Below are 15,816 nucleotides of genomic sequence, written 5' to 3' on the forward strand. Positions count from 1 at the left end.
TTGGTAGTAAATCTTCACACAGCTATCCATTTACTTTCTGTGCTTTAGGTAGAGATGTCTTCTCCCTTGTCTGAGGATTCCTCACTAGAGAACTGCATAGAACTGCAGCTTTCTGAAGATTTTTTAAACCTCTATATATCTGTGCTTATATTACATTTACATAGCTTCCTTAAATCTTGTCTTTGTTTAATTGCATTTTTTGTCTGTTGCTTCTTTCAGCTGAACTAGATTTGATATATTGGTTACTTGTTTCAAGGAATGAGTTCTACTCCTACAAAAACCCCAAACAGATAAAAAGTTGTGGGGTTTTTTTAGAATTGGGGAGAATAAAAGAATTTTCAAAAAATAAATAGAGAAATGCCACAGTCCAGTCTTACAAAAGATAGCTGCAAAACTGTAAAAGAAGAAATATGACTTTATGCAAGACCTGACAAAGAATTTATGATATGGACCACTGAACTCATCTTTTGTCATTTATCTCTGTAAATGTGTGAGATTTCTTGGAAGATAGTTAGTCAAATGAGAAGCTGAGATGAATCAGTGGATACAATTTATTTAGACTTTAAAAAGGCTTTTGATGATAAAGTCCTTAGCAAGAGGCTATTAAGGAAAGTTAGTAACCATATGGTGAAAGATAAAGTCCTGCCATGGATTAAAAAGTGGTTAAGAGATAAGATAAAAAGACTGGAAATAAATGGATAATTCTCCCTGGGAAGAGGTTAATAGCAAGGTGCCCCTTCATTACTGTGACTGGCAATCAATATCTTGGCTCACCTGCCTTTGCAGATCATTAATAGTAAGGTACAGAGTTTGTAGATAAAAATGTTCAGGCTAATCAGAGTATGGTAGAAAATATTACTGGGGCTGAAGTTAAATGACATTTGGGCAACTCAAGGGAGATGAAATTTGCCAAAGGCAGGAAATGCTAAGGCTCTTGGAAGGAAGGGTTCAGACAACTTCTGGTTGGGGATCTGTGCCACAATTTGCCATGTCCATGAACAGCTCTCTGAAGGGAAATGTTCACATGCATTGTAAAGAAAAGAGAATAACTGCATCTGGTGGGTTCATGGTGTGGTCCTCCCAGGCAGTTTATGGCACTGAGTAACATCAAACTGGCAGAGCCCATTAAGATCTGCTGGGAACAATTTTGCATCTCCACAGGGAGATGGACAAGCTGCATCAAGAATTTTTGGACAGTGGTATTTACCAGAAAATGCAGATCTACAAGATAGAAATGTAATATGGAAATGCATCAGAACTGGACTTCTGTGGGAAATCTTTCTGAAGGACAAAATGAAACAATTATTGAGGGATTTTTTTTTTTGGTCAGAATGAAAGAGTGTGCGAGTGTGTGTGTTATTCCTTGCTCTTGTCCAACACCATGATTATTCTTGAAGTAAAGACTCAAATTCTACTTTTCCTTCATCAGTGTCCTGCCTACTGGGCTATCAAGCTGATGTCTGAGACCTCATAAGTACTTAGAAGTAAATTATCCAACAGCAGATGACATGAAATTCTTCCCAAATACAGGCAAAGTTGGCAAAATTTGGACCTATTATTCCCCATGAGAAATTAGGGATCCATGTTCAAGTTTCTGCTCTGCTTGCTTCAGAGCTGGGGTAGGAATTTATCTGCCTTTCAAGTCAGGCAAGGGCTCTGATTATTACTGGCCTTCTGGTTTTGGTATGCAAATTAATACATGGATCTTTTGCATTTGAATACTTGAAGTGTTAAACATTTTTGCAATGAGAAAATCAATGAGAAAGTCTTTCAGTGCATCATCTGACCCTACCAACCAGACAGAGTCAGCAATACATTACTGTACAGCTTGGTGCATTAAACCAGGGTGCATTTTCCCTGAAGATCCAGCAGATTCAGCACAGTAAGAGGTCACTGCTGCCATAGTTACCCTCAGTGCCACAGTTCTCTAGCTGGGGCCAGTTCAGCCCCGTGCTTTCTGTGTTTTTAAGGCTCACGGCTGCTGTGGCTGGACTGGAATAAGCAAAGGCAGGGACTGGATACACGTAAGGCTACGCTTGTTTCTTGTGCCCTCATGCAAAACTTGGGTAAACTGGATTTGTGCAGAAGACCATAAAGGTTTGGGAGGAAAGAATAACCTCACATTCAGGCTACTAACTGGAAGGAATTGCATAAATATTCTCTGATCACTATCTGATTTGATGGACTGTAATACTAAAAATAAGGTATGAATACACTGGAAGAGAATTCAAACTAGAGATTTTAACAACAGTAAATCCTCATACAGCATACACACTGAAACATCATTTGTGATGATACAGAGCAGCATCCCTAGTCAGCATCAGAGGCTGAAGTGTTCCACAAAGGGGTAAAGCAGCTGTTCCATTTGTCTACTCTTCATGTAAACATCTCTAATTTACTGTGCCCCATCTTTTGTAAAAGAACTGTGCTCACCTAGGTGACCCAAAAGCCAAGCTGTTTTTTTCAGGCATTGCTCAGTGGATCTGACTTCAAAAGGCACCAAAGTAGCTCATTCAGGGAAAGACAGATGGGAAAGTGCATGTATTCCTCACTTACCTGAGTTTTGCCAAAGCTTGTCTTCTGTTCAAAAAGTAACAAAGATTCTGCATATTAATCTAAATAAAATAGATTTCCTGCCTTCTATTGTAATGTCAGTCTAGAATTTTATCTAGATAAAATCTGGAAAACATGTGCTGAAATTTAATGGAAAGGGTAATGCCAAGGAAGTGCAATGGGAATGAATATACTGAAACCTAGCAATAAAATACTTCAAATCCAGATGCTTATCATATGACAATTTGAGATGTATTTGTTATCTTTTATCTACCCAGAAGCAGTTTGCCTATACTTCATACAACCCCTGTATACAGCTTTCTCTTGCAGTGCTGGGTAGTTTACCTGGCCTGTGTGCATAAACTGAACGGATTTTAGCCTGTGGTGTAAGGGTAGAGGCAAACCCATTTAGACAGGACAAAGAAGATATGGTTGTCAGCTAAATCACAGGCTGTTAATAGAGAAATGTTTCATGTGCCTCCTCACTGCCACTGCGCTGCAACTTCATCCCTTGAGGGCACCTCTTTCTAAAAAGCTCTCAACACCACAATTCTTCAGCTTTTCCTTATGCTGAAGTTTTTCAGCTCTTGCTCACACTTAAATCAGTTGGCAAGCAAGAAACAAAACATAAACCATCCATCTGGATTAGTGTGCTCAACATGATGCAAACTGAGAACGTTTATTCACTCAGCTACCTCATGTAGTGACAGCGCTGCGACGGGACAGAGCCCTGGGCTCCTCATTCTATACCAGGCTGTCCTTGAAAGAGTCAACTTATTAAAACCACAACGAAAATATTTTGTAAAGCAGATGTGATTATGCCATTATAACATGACTACAACAAAGGAAGGACAGCCACATCCTGCAGAAACACCTTTAGCTTCTCAAATGGAGACAGCAGGAGGGAAATGCTGCAAAGGGCTCAATCCACTGGGCTGATTCCACATCTACTGTCAGGTGCTTGGGAGACAGTCTTGGGAGGGAAAATGGAGTTTCATAGAAGTTTAAAAGAGAGAGGCATCAGTGTAACAGTGCAAACCCACTGACCACCCTCAGAAGCTGTCAGGTTCTCTGGGCTGTGCTCCCCATCCTAAACATGCCAATGACATGTCCTTAGCAGACATCACACCACTGCTTATCTCACACATCTGATATTTCTGGAACAGCCATTCTGGGAAAGTTTCTGACACAAAGCTGACTTTTGTAGAAGCGTGACTTATTCCCAGAGGGAGGACTGGATCCCCTTCCTACCTATGAGCCCCCTACATATGGAGCACAGCACTGCCAGCACGCTCCTGACAAGCCTGAGGAGGGCTTGCTGTGCCACAGGGCTGGGGAACAACCTCATTCCCTGCACTACTCCAAGATGCCCTACTCTGCAGATGCAATCTCTCCCCAAATGCTAATGTTCAAAAGTAAAGAGTTACAGAGTCATCACAGTGAAAAGAGAGATAATCCCAAATGTAGCACTTCTAGTCCTTGCCAGCCACACAAAACTTAACCCTGTGTGCTTGAACACTCACCTGCATGTCTGGTTCACATCCTGCTCACCAGTTCTTATTACACACATCTACAACACTTTATTTTTCACAGACTGTGCCAAGGTATTAAAAAACTGGGAAAAATATTTCTAATGACTGCTTTTTTTTAAAGCAGCATAGGCTGACTTCCAATACTGAAGTCCCAATAGCTACTGCTGCACATCTTACATAAAACCACAGCACTGGGCAATTTTCATCACTAAATAATGTTTTTCTGACCTATCCAAACATGCATTGCCTCTGGGTGCTCTGTCAGGTGTATGGATCGGAAGGACTTCACATATAGTTTTCTGCTTATTTCAATAAACTTCCCAGAGTAATATTTCACAAGTTTTAATAATTCTGCTAAATAATCGAATAAATGAGAATTACACAGGTGATATTTGTTTCATCTATGTAGCTGGAAGTAGTTTTCATAGCAACCCAAGGGTAATGCAGTTATTAAAAGATTAATTAGTAATTTTCTTTTTCCCCGTACATATTACAAATCTTTAACAAAACTCACTTAGGGAATCCTGGAATTTTAACATGTTCTACCCTAAAGAGCCTGTCTATTAACCAACTTTGAAATTACAGAAATAGAATTTAATTGGCAAAATATATTTAAATTTTTTTCACTAAGTTTAAATATTCATAGATACTTCTATTTTTCATAAAGAATTAACTCCCAAATGGTTATGTTTTTACATTCATAGGCACCTGTAATAAAGAGTTCAAGAATTCTGTGTCCTGGTTGTGTATTTAAAATTCCCAGCTAACAAGCAGGAGAGAGACTGCTAGGAATGCTTACAGATGTCTGATTTTACAAGGTCTGGGGTTGTTTTCTTTTTTTTTTTTCCTTGCTAAAGTGCTTTAGTCTAATGTTATTTATTGTTTATGGAAGTTGTTTGTCATTTAGGACATGAAGTGACCACTCCCTCAAAATAAAGAATCAAGTTACAGTCCATTATTTCATTTTTTGATTGTTTTTCTTTGTAATAGGTGGGAAAGTGGATCCAGGATAAAAGTCCTGCCCAAGACAAAACTCCAAGCTGAAGACTCCAATTATCTATAAATCACTTGAATTTCCTGCAGAGAAAGAGAAAAAGGAGGAAAGAGCGAGACAGACAGAAAAACAGAGACAGAGGATATGCCAAGTGAAACATTTGATACCTGTCCTAAACCAAAATTTTCTCAAAAGCAACCAGGAGTTACCTGATATCCGAGCTTAGAAGAAACATGTTGCTGTTGGTTTTGGCTTAATATTGAAATGAAATAACTTTCTTTTAATTGTTCCCTTAATATAAAATGTATAACATTTTAGATCTGAGATGATGGAATTATGTATTGATTTATTAAAGATCACTGTACATTCTCACAGAAAGAAAGCTATGATTGCTGATGACTGCTGTCCTTTTCAAAGGTTTTTAGAAACAATTCTCCAGTTTTAGGACAGAGAAATGCATTACATTTATGATGCAAACTGGCTGTGATACTGCTCCCAAGTATTTCCCACGAAACCCTCCTGAAGCACAGCTCACACTGAAACCAGCAATGAACAAAATTCATGCCAAATACTCTTTGCAGAGTATGATTGCTCCCAAGGTGTAGCACTACACAGCATCCAATAATTGCATTCCGTACTTATTTAACTATATTAAAAGAATTGATGACCAAGAAACCATATGCATTTTTAGATTTGCATACTGCAGTTTACATTAAAATGCAATGAAATTTAAAATAGTTGACTTTCCTCTGAAACATTCTTCTAGAACAAGGAATTGCTGTAACAAATTAGAAGACAAATTAATTTTGGCACTCACTAAAAAAAAGAGAAAAGATGAAAAGCTTTTGAAGTGATGATATGGAAGAAAAAATTACACTACATCGGCCAAAATGAGTCTCCTATCAGCATTAAAGCTCCTGAAGTTGTATTTCCAGTAGATAAAAATGTTATCACCTTTTTCCAGTGCTGATGTGCTTATTTTCCTATTAAGTTACTTGGTAATTAGAAACAAAGTCTGACACATTGTAATCTGTTTATACAATAGATCTGAAACCTCTCCAACAGAAATTAAAACATTCTTTAAAGATACTGAAGATGCAAAGATCAAAAATATATAAACGAATTTTAAAATGTATAATGCATTCACAAACAAATGACTGTTTTTAAAGCCCATTTTAATCAACAAAACCAATTTAGTCTCATAAGCCACAACAAAAACCCAGCAGATTTTTCTAAATTTCTACAGTGGGTTTGTTCTTAACCCTCTCTCTATGAAAATCACTCTTTAAAGGTTTGTAGGAAAACATGCCCTCTCGCAATATTGTTCAAGGGTGTATTCAGGAATCACAGAAGTTCGTGGAGACCTGTTCCAGTGCTGTAAGAACCTGGTAGTATTAAGAGTCCTCCAGGAAATGTAAAAGAGTCCCTTGGGCACACAGGGTAATTCAAGAAAGAAAACAGGTTTTTTTTTCTGATTGAGATACTCAGGTATGTATAGTAATGTCCTCTGAAGTACATCAAAAGCCACCAAAACATACCCGAGAACTACTGATTTTGCACTGAAAATAAACCCCAACGGCTCTGTAGAAAACAGTACATTTTCAGAAAAGTGGCAAAGCCAGATATAATTTGCTTTCTATTATCCTGTGGTTTTTCATATGATTACAGGGCGAAAAATCTTTTTCTTTTATTACAGATCCAAGGCAGTCTTTTAGCAGTTGTTTTTTTAATATCTCTACACTCACGTTGGGTAGGGCAGAATGAAACTGATTTTAAGCAAAATCCCTCCTTTGGAGAGAAAACCATGAATTTCTCTGCCAGAACAAACGAACACAACTTACCTTGGTGTATTTGATTTCAAGGTTGAGAGTGGGAGAAGGCAGCAGATGCAGAGATGCCATCAGAGCAGCAGGATCTGCCTTCACCTCCCCTGGCATCTCAATTTTACTGGAAGTCATAGTCTTGGGGGGTTTTATAACACCACCGAGCCCCCCCGCTCTGCCCTGATGCTGTGTTGTGTTTTGGGTTGGTCCCCCCCCTCCAAAGCCCAGCGCTGAAGATGTTGCTCTCCTCCTCTGTATATAGGCAGGTGTCAAGCCGGGTCTCTTCTTATTGGACATGGGGGCAGAGGCAGGGGGGCAGGTCCATCCTACCTAGGGCGAGAGCGGCACAGCCCCGCTCACTGCGGCGCAGCCTCCCCGGCCCCCCGGCCCGTCCCGGCCGGGGGATTCCCGGCTCGGCTCGCTGCCCGCCGCCCGAGGAGCGGAACCGGGGAACGGCCGCGGGGAGCGGAGCACCGGGACCGACGTGTTCCCCCTCGGCTCCGGGGCCAGGCGGGGAGGCGCCGCGGCCGGGAGAGGCCAGTCCCGGCTCCGGCTCCGCCCGAGGCATCCCGCGGGGAGCTACAGCTCGACACAGGCTGGGGATCCCCGGCCGCGGCGGGGTAGCGGCGGAGGGGGAGACACCGGGCTGCACTGGGGCAGCCCTGCCGGGCCGAGGTGACCGGGACACGGTGCCCCGGACCGGCGGCTGCGCTCGGGCGCGGAGCCGACGGGGCAGGGCGGGCGACTCCCTGCGGGACCCGGGGAGGCGCGGAGGGGACACGGGCAGGGCTCAGCCTGAGCGGCAGCGTGTCCGTGCCCGCTCCCCGTCCGGCCGCCGCCGCCCGCTGCTGTCCCGGGCTGCCCGCCCTGCCGGCCGGGGGCTCCGCGCCTCACCTGGCAGCCGCGCGCCCACCCTGCCCCGCTCCCGGGCGCTCCCCGAGCCCTGCCCGCAGCGCGGCCGCTACTCCCCGGGCCGACCCTCTTTTCCTTTGGCGGTGGAACGGCTGCGCCCCGACCCTCGGCGCTGCCGCCCCGCCGTGCCCCGGTGCCGAGCGGCCCCGCGCGGGCCCCACCTGCCGCCGCCACAGCGCCATCGCCGGCCGCGTGCTGCCCCCTGCCGGCCGCCACAGAGCGCGCGGCGAGCGGCGCCTCACTGGCAGGGCAGGCCCGGCGCGGCCGCGCTTTTCCTGAAAGTTCTCTGCGAAAGGAACGGGCTTAAAGGGCAGAGTAATCTGTTCAAGCAACAGGCACCTGATGCCAGTGTTAGCTTTGGGGGGCCCTCGTAGCGGGAGGCCACGTCGTGCAAGAGAAGAGTCTGGGCAGTGCCGTACAGCCCATCACTGGGAAGGCAGCAGCCAAATGGAGCCACGTCCAAGAGCTGACGGACATCAGAAATTTATTATCAAAGCCCTGCACGCTCCCTGGTCACACCTTGTAGGCAGAAAACATAGAAAGCTCAGGCCATTTTCATAACTTTAGGCAAAATCAGTGAAGTTCTGCTTACTGATGCAAACACTCCCAATGTTTTGAACCTGATCAGATGTCATGTTTTGAAGTTATCACATACCAGACAGATGAACAAAGAAAGGACACCAAAGCTACAGCTGTCTAAAGCTGGCAAAACAAAGCAACAAGAAATACACCACACGACCTTTTCATTGATATAGTAAAAAATAAACAATGGGATCTGGCCATGTTTTGATTTTGCAACACTATTTGTTTGTTGATGCCCTTTATATCCCTCACGCCACGTTTGACAAGTTTGCAGACAACTGAAAAGATTGTCCCAGCATTCTCTTGGTGTTTGCACAGGAGCATGGAACGAAGATTGCTTGGGCACAGACAGGCAGCACAAGGTAGAGAGTGCCAGTTAAGTAATTTCAGGGTTAACATGTCTATTTCTGTAAATTTCCATCTCACTAATGAAGAAGACTGCAGATTTTGCTTTCTCTCATTTTCAGTCTTTTTTTTTTTTGACCTGACAGAGGAAATGGATTCATAATATTCTGCTGTAATGTGACATGCAGAGCTGTCAAACTGTGACACTTGGGATGAGTGAGACATTTAAACGTCAGAAATTCAATTTTTAATGGCACACTGGCAACACAGACCTAACACTTCATCACAAGGATGACACCTTCTAAAAGCCATTTTAAAATAAATCAGAGCGGGGATGTGCTTCTTAAAAAAAAAAAAAAAAAAAAAAAGAAGAATGCATTTAAACAAGTTTCAGGAATGAGGAAACTGTATGACAGTTTCATTACTAGATCAATAAAATTCAGGAGATTTTGGTGAGAAGGGATTCCAGTGTGTGTGGAGATGCAGCTCAAACCCACATAATCTGGAGCTGCTTCAGTGACCTTCATCCACTTCTTGCTGTACAAACCACATTCCTCTTACATCGCAAAGCAATTCATTTTGCAAAAGTCCTCAGAGACCTTTAGCCCAAGGGGTTGTTGGCATTCCCAGATGGAGAATGGGACTGCACTTACCATTCCAGAGGATCCCGGTGTGCTGCCACCCCCGGAGGTCTCCCAGGAGATGTGGCACTCGTGCCCTGTTGCTCTTCCAGATGGCGATGGACTGCCTGGAGTTCCTCTTCCACCACCTGGGAAGACACCAATGCCTCAGCCCTTGGTGCTCAGGCCAAGGTGGGCTCTCACCAATGACAAGAGCAGCTCTGCCAAGCAGAGTGAGGAATGAGATCTTAGAGATTTTGGGGACACTGATGGTCCCAGCCTGGGGAGCTGCTTCCAGGCTTCAGCACCACACTGGTTACTTTATGACAGCAAATCAAGGCATGGCTTCAAACATGCAAGCAAATGTTTAACATTTAATAAATAATTTACTCTGGAAGGGATTGCCTTGGAAGTTAGGACAATAACTCAGTAAAAACAATGAATATGGAAGAAAATTAATTAATTTGTGAAAGAAAAAATTAATCAAAAAAAAAGAAAATAAAGAACAGAAACAATACTCAGGATTCAGTCCAATGGTCCCTAAACACCTCCATACAACAGAAAACTACTTATTGCAGTGCTGCAGTTTCTAGTTTGGTTTTTTGGGGGTCTTTGTGGGGGGGGGAGGGGGGTTGGTTTGGGTGGTTTTTTTTTTTTTGTAAATTTGCAAAACTAAATCAACTGTCAAGTCAGATTGGCTTATTTTTCTCTCACATTATTGGGTTTTAATTAAAATTTTACTTAGACAGCAAATCAGGAAACAAATATGTTCTCTTTCAGATTGCAATGACAAAGTCTTCACACTTTGTAATGAAATGGTTGTCAATAAAACGAAGAACAATCAAGTGACTCTGTTCCTTGCTTCAGTCTTAGTATTTAAGCTAGTATGCAGCCAACATCAAAATCGTTCCTGGAGGGTTTTTTTTTTTCCTATTTGGAACAATCTAAATGAATCTGGACCTGTGGTGGCCAGACAGGGTACAAAAGACAAAGCTGCAATGCTGAAGACAATACAGGTGTAATAAAGGCATTCCTGGGTTTCTCAGTCAGAGTACTGGTACTTTTCTGCTCTGTGTTACTGGGTACCTGTTGTCTAAAGGAAATGATAAAACTAGAGGATGAGGTGAAACTCTTTGTATCTCAAAACATCTTTTGGGCAGTTTAGCTGTGCCCAAGCACACAGGAACACACCACTGAAATGGGCAGTGGATGCAGCAACTCCAACAAGGCTCCAAGCAAGTGCTCTTCGTTCTCAGTTCTCCTAATCCATGAACATTTCTTCTGCTCCTGAGTGAGCTCCAGAAAGCACTGACACACACAGGAACTGAGTCACATCACTCTATCAGACACTTCCAATGATTCCTCTCAAGATCAACTGCAAAATCCACCCCAAAATTATTTCAATATGACCCATAAGTTCTTATATATATAACTTTTTCTCTCAGCTGTTCCACTACCATTTAGCAAGGATATTCCTGGTTCCTCATACAAATTCAGTATTGATTGAGAGATCCCACTCCTCTGTACCCTTTGCCCCTTGCTTCAGTAAATCTCTCTTCCTGTTTTTTGTGTGCTTTATAAATTGCTTTTGGAAGAAAAGTAGAGATTGAATAAAAACTTCCCCTAAGTTATTTTTCAGCTCAGCCTTCCACTTAGGAAATCTGAACTTCATTTTCCGATCTATACATTAAAGCTTCAACCTCAGGTGTTCCATTTTAATTGCCTGCTATTTTCATTACCGACCATGAGGGCAGCAAATGCTCTTCAGGAGATACTTGTATTTTAATTTATCTGCAAACATAAATCACACATTATAGCACTTTTTTCCTCTAGGTTAATTGAATCAATTCTCTAAATGTCTCTTTGCCTGACCATTGCAAAAGGCTCACTGGTTGAAATCTCTTTAAGAATTATGGCCAATGAGCTGTGTGCAGGATGGCAGCAGTCCTTGCTCCAGACAAAGGTGTATTATACACAGAAAGTAAAAATGCATTATTATACACTTAAGCAATATGACCTGTGAAGCAACACCCACAATGCTATGAGGAGCCTCTAAAATATTATTTCAGAATTTTTCATGTATCTCAGTGAATAAATTCTTTTAAAATTATAAATTTATTAATAATTGAGCCTGGATATATCTTAAGCTATAAATAAACAGAATAAAATCCACTTTTACTTTCCTTATTTCTACATTACCTCTAACACCAGAAAAAAATGCTGGTATTAAAAAACAACCATTTTATTACTGAATATTCATAAATGTCTAATGAAGAAAATTTGATTTAACACTTTTCTCACTAAAAATTAGCTAAATGGATCATTTTTGGTAAAAAAAGTCAAACAGATCAGCTTTTTTACCTGTCATATTGGCCATTTCATATCCAGTGGAACTGTTAAATGCTGGCAAAATTAACAAATGGCAAATTTACAAAATTTGCAAAAGGAAGAGGCCTAAAGGGCAGAATACTTTCTTCAAGCAACAGAGAGCTACATACAGTTGGTAAATTTACCAGTTGTTGGTAAATTTAGTCCAAAACTGAAATGCAAATTTAGGCATTTAAGCAAGCTTCAATAATTCATAATTCAGTGAGAGTGATAAAGCAGAAAATGCTTGAAAAAGTTCAATGTTGGACTTACTTCATAAGTGGGTCAGTTTTAAAAATTAGCATTTTAGTTTAAGCCAGCAGCTGAAATGTCACCTGTCCCTCACTGGCCAGAGTGACCCCAGCAATGCTGCAAAGAGCATGTGCTGGTAACTGGGAACTTATAGGGAACATGTTCTTGGGTGTAGGGATTTTATTCTGAATTAGAATATATAAAAAAACTTTGTTTTGAATTTCTCTTCAATTTACCTGTTGAAATTTATTATTTGTAAAACACATCGAGCCTCAAATGGATTGACCTTCTGCTAATGTACATCACCTAATGAATGGATGCAATTAACTAATTCATATTGGAATATTGCACTTTCCAGCTCACATTCATCATCACTAAATGTGTGATCTAGTTTGCAAGTTTAAATTTTTTATTATTACCCTTTAAACTAAAGAAATAAGTCTTGTATTTAATTACCTGAACTTACATATTCAATTAATAGCTTCATTACCTTAATGAACATAGATACCATGCAGAAGTAACAAAAGATTGCTGCTGGGTCTGCTCGCAAGTACACCCTATAAAGGGTCAGCTATGAACCTCAGAACACCTTTTTTTTATTAAAAGGTCTTGATTGTGGAATTTCAAAGGAATTGGGCCTGCCAATCTAATATTCTTATACAGGGGCCTGAGATAAATGTATCATCTATGTTCTAAATATTTAATACATAGAAGTAATCCCAGAAGCAAAACTTGTATCTGGAAAGACAGAGGATTTACACAATCAAATGTGGATAATTCTGAACGAAAGGGCATGAAAAGAATGAAAACCAGGCAGATTGACAACTCATCTATTAAAGGATGAGTGGAGTATGGAGTGAAACAAACAAATGCAATCGTTGAGGGAGAGAGGGGACAAAGCCCTGGGAGCAGCAGCTCTAACAGAATATTCATCGCCAGCAGAGGGTCACTTTGTGGCTGGATGGCTCCCTTGGAGGCCCAAGCAGAGTGGGAGACAGGTGAAAGAAGCTGGGTTGGTGAGTCAGGTACAGGAAACACTGTCACTTTTCTAGTGAAAATTAGATTTTAGAACCATGAATCAACTCTCCTAGTTAGCTCCCTGTACTTCCCAAATGCACAACTTCACTTTTGTGTGTCAGTAGAGTCAAATCTGTCATTATCTTTGGCTTTCATGCTACATTCCTTTTATCAGTTAGGTAGGCTCAGATCTCCTCTTCACAACCCTACAAGTAGCCTTAATAAGTGTCAGGGCTGCTACAGGGACCCTGTGCCCTGCAGAATGATGAAAGGTTTTGATAACATGTCCCATTCAGGTTAAGAAAACACAGGATTCAGATCCCTGCAATATACTTGGATATATTGGATCCACTGGATGTACTTTTCAGGATGTTTCTTCAGGCTGCATTAATGTATTTAGCAAAGATGCCTTTTGTTTTTAATAGCAAAACTATATGAGAAAAGTGAATATGCAGGAAAAAAAGAGCAGGGAATTGGCTTAAACACGGCATTCCTCTGTACTAAATTGATCTATGCTTTAAAAGCAAAATTCTTTTTATACTGCAACAGTCATTCTCTGGATGCATTCAGTAAGGTTTGCCCATACCATCCCGTACCAGCTAAGCTCCTCCTAGGGCTCAGAGGGCAGCACACCCAGTGCAGCTGATAACAGTGCAGCACGTAAGCATCTGTCCAGCATTGCCCCGACACTTCCACGGGGTGCCAGCACTGACAGCCCTGTCACGGGGCCCTCTGCAGAGGAATGTTATCTGTGCCCCTCTGTGCCAGCACGGCTGCTGAGAGATTAAACTGGCTCAGAAACTCTCAGGCAGGACCTGAGTTACACATACAACAAGCTTTGAAATTTACTATCATCAGTTATACAACCATACATAACATGGATGTGCAGTACCATCAGTTATGCACTGAGGCCTAATGGTGTGCCCAGCCAGTCAAGAACAAAGCAAAATCCTGGGTCCTGCTTTAGAGAAAGTGGAGTTTAGTTCTCCCTGAAATCAGTGTCAGCAACAGCAGACATATACATGTCAGGCCTTAAAGATTATGAGCAAAAAGCCTGAAGTACACATATGTGGTAAGGGTTTGATCTCATATTCATGATACAGACAGAAATGTTTTATCTGGACACTGAGATCACAGAGAAGAAAACAAATTCTCAAGCAATCCCCTTGTGTGCCATGCCCCTTCTCCAAGGTGGGCTTAGCTAAACCTGAGCTGCCCATTGCAAAGATTTCTCACCTTGAGCACTTTTTCACCAGGGACTACAGCAGAGACAGAGGGATAATCAGGAAATAAAATAAATAAAGAAATAGAAGGTTTATGTACTAAAAGACTAAAACACTTAGAATGCTAAATTACAGTGTGTTCAGATCTTCCTCACCTGAATTTTTTCTTTGACTTCCCCAGCAGGAGAACCAATCTGTAAAACAGAGAAGGCCCCTTGTATACCATGCATCAGTTTCTGTATGAAAATTGAGATATAAATTAGGCAAAGGCATTTGACCAGGGACCTGAATTAGAGGTTCACAGAGTTAGTCTAATTCAACTAAAATCAGCAAACTTTAAAATAATTTGGCCTGTATTATTACAATACAAAAAATATATGGTGTATTTACAACCTTGGTCTCTCCAGCTGTGTTGGTTTAGGTTTTATTACATCAGTAATAACAATTTATGTGATACTCTGAATAATGTGCTATTAAAAATTCAGTACACTATATATTGTTACCCGTGGGATTTAAACTGTGGGAGCTATGTGCATTATTCTCTACTTTGCTATTTCTATAGGAGTGAAGATTACTATAAAAATGGTTAGGTTATATACATCATGTGAATTCCTGCTCTGCTTGAATCCAGGTGAAGAGAAGAAATAGCTCAGTCCAGACTGCCTCAGGGGTAAGAGTCCCCAGAGTTTTAGTCTTGCAATCTAAGGTTACACTGATCCCACATTCAAGCATGAAAATAATATCAATGTGCTTTTTGATGTCTTTAAAGGATGCCAGCAGATTTGTGAGGCATAACCTCCCCTAACAGAATCCATTTGATGCTTCTACAGAGCACCAGCTTTATCTGTGTGTCTATTGATTTTACTTTTCACAGCAGTTTATCTAATTTTCCTGGCACAGAAGTCACACTGACAGTTTTGTAGCTCCTGTGATCACCTTTGAAGGACTCTCCTGAAGCACCAGCAGATCAGTGGTATATTTCCTATGGCCTGTTTTGCTGACATTAGGATCAGGATCAGCAGAAAACCAACCCACTGACACAAGCACTGGAGAAGCTGAGCATTTTAACCCCTTGGTGGAAACTGCACAGCTCCAGCAATTAGTTACTGGTTAATTTATCAATTTCTCTTGAAGTGTTTCCTGATGACAATTTATTTTAGAACAGTTGCTCACACCCAGCCCACCAAATCTAGCAAGGCAAATAATTCTTTTAGCTGTGGACATAGCCATGTTGAATGCTTCTTCTGTGCTTCCATCCTCCACAGCTTTACTTACAGTCTCACACGACTCCTCTGGTAATAGAATTTGAAAACATTTAGAATCTTACTTTCACATTCTTGGCAAAACCTTAAAATCTTTTTGGTGACCTTTCTTGTGGTTCTACATTTAATATGTATGCTCCTTACTTACTTATATAACTTCCATTTTTGGAAGATGTCTTCATTTTCTTCCCTCAGATGACACAGTTTCAATATTTATGGGTGGCACTGCTGGTATCCTTCTCATTCTGACTCTGGGAGCAGGGCCTAGGTGAGGGAACAGTAGAAAACAGTAATCACAGTGCATTTTCTTTCCCTTCTTCAACCAGATGTTCCA

At 41.4% G+C, this 15,816-nt stretch overlaps 1 protein-coding gene across 6 annotated transcripts in view; it reads right to left on the bottom strand.

Moving 5' to 3' along the window:
• Nucleotides 1–15,816, bottom strand: part of ALDH1A2 (aldehyde dehydrogenase 1 family member A2) — a 102,027-nt gene that overhangs the window by 45,013 nt on the left and 41,198 nt on the right. The window contains exons 4-7 of one of the 6 annotated variants that reach the window (XM_074549443.1): nucleotides 15,631–15,746; nucleotides 14,376–14,414; nucleotides 11,723–11,764; nucleotides 9,395–9,510 (exon numbers count right to left, since the gene is read on the bottom strand). In XM_074549443.1, coding sequence (XP_074405544.1) covers nucleotides 9,395–9,510; nucleotides 11,723–11,764; nucleotides 14,376–14,414; nucleotides 15,631–15,664 — 231 coding nt within the window. In that variant the 5' untranslated portion in view covers nucleotides 15,665–15,746. Of the gene's footprint in view, nucleotides 1–6,920; nucleotides 7,910–9,394; nucleotides 9,511–11,722; nucleotides 11,765–14,375; nucleotides 14,457–15,630; nucleotides 15,747–15,816 lie in introns of those variants that run through there. The other 5 variants (XM_074549441.1, XM_074549444.1, XM_074549442.1 and 2 more) reach the window with 5 other exon arrangements.

Source organism: Zonotrichia albicollis, chromosome 11, assembly GCF_047830755.1.
Source record: "Zonotrichia albicollis isolate bZonAlb1 chromosome 11, bZonAlb1.hap1, whole genome shotgun sequence".
Lineage (NCBI taxonomy): Eukaryota > Metazoa > Chordata > Aves > Passeriformes > Passerellidae > Zonotrichia > Zonotrichia albicollis.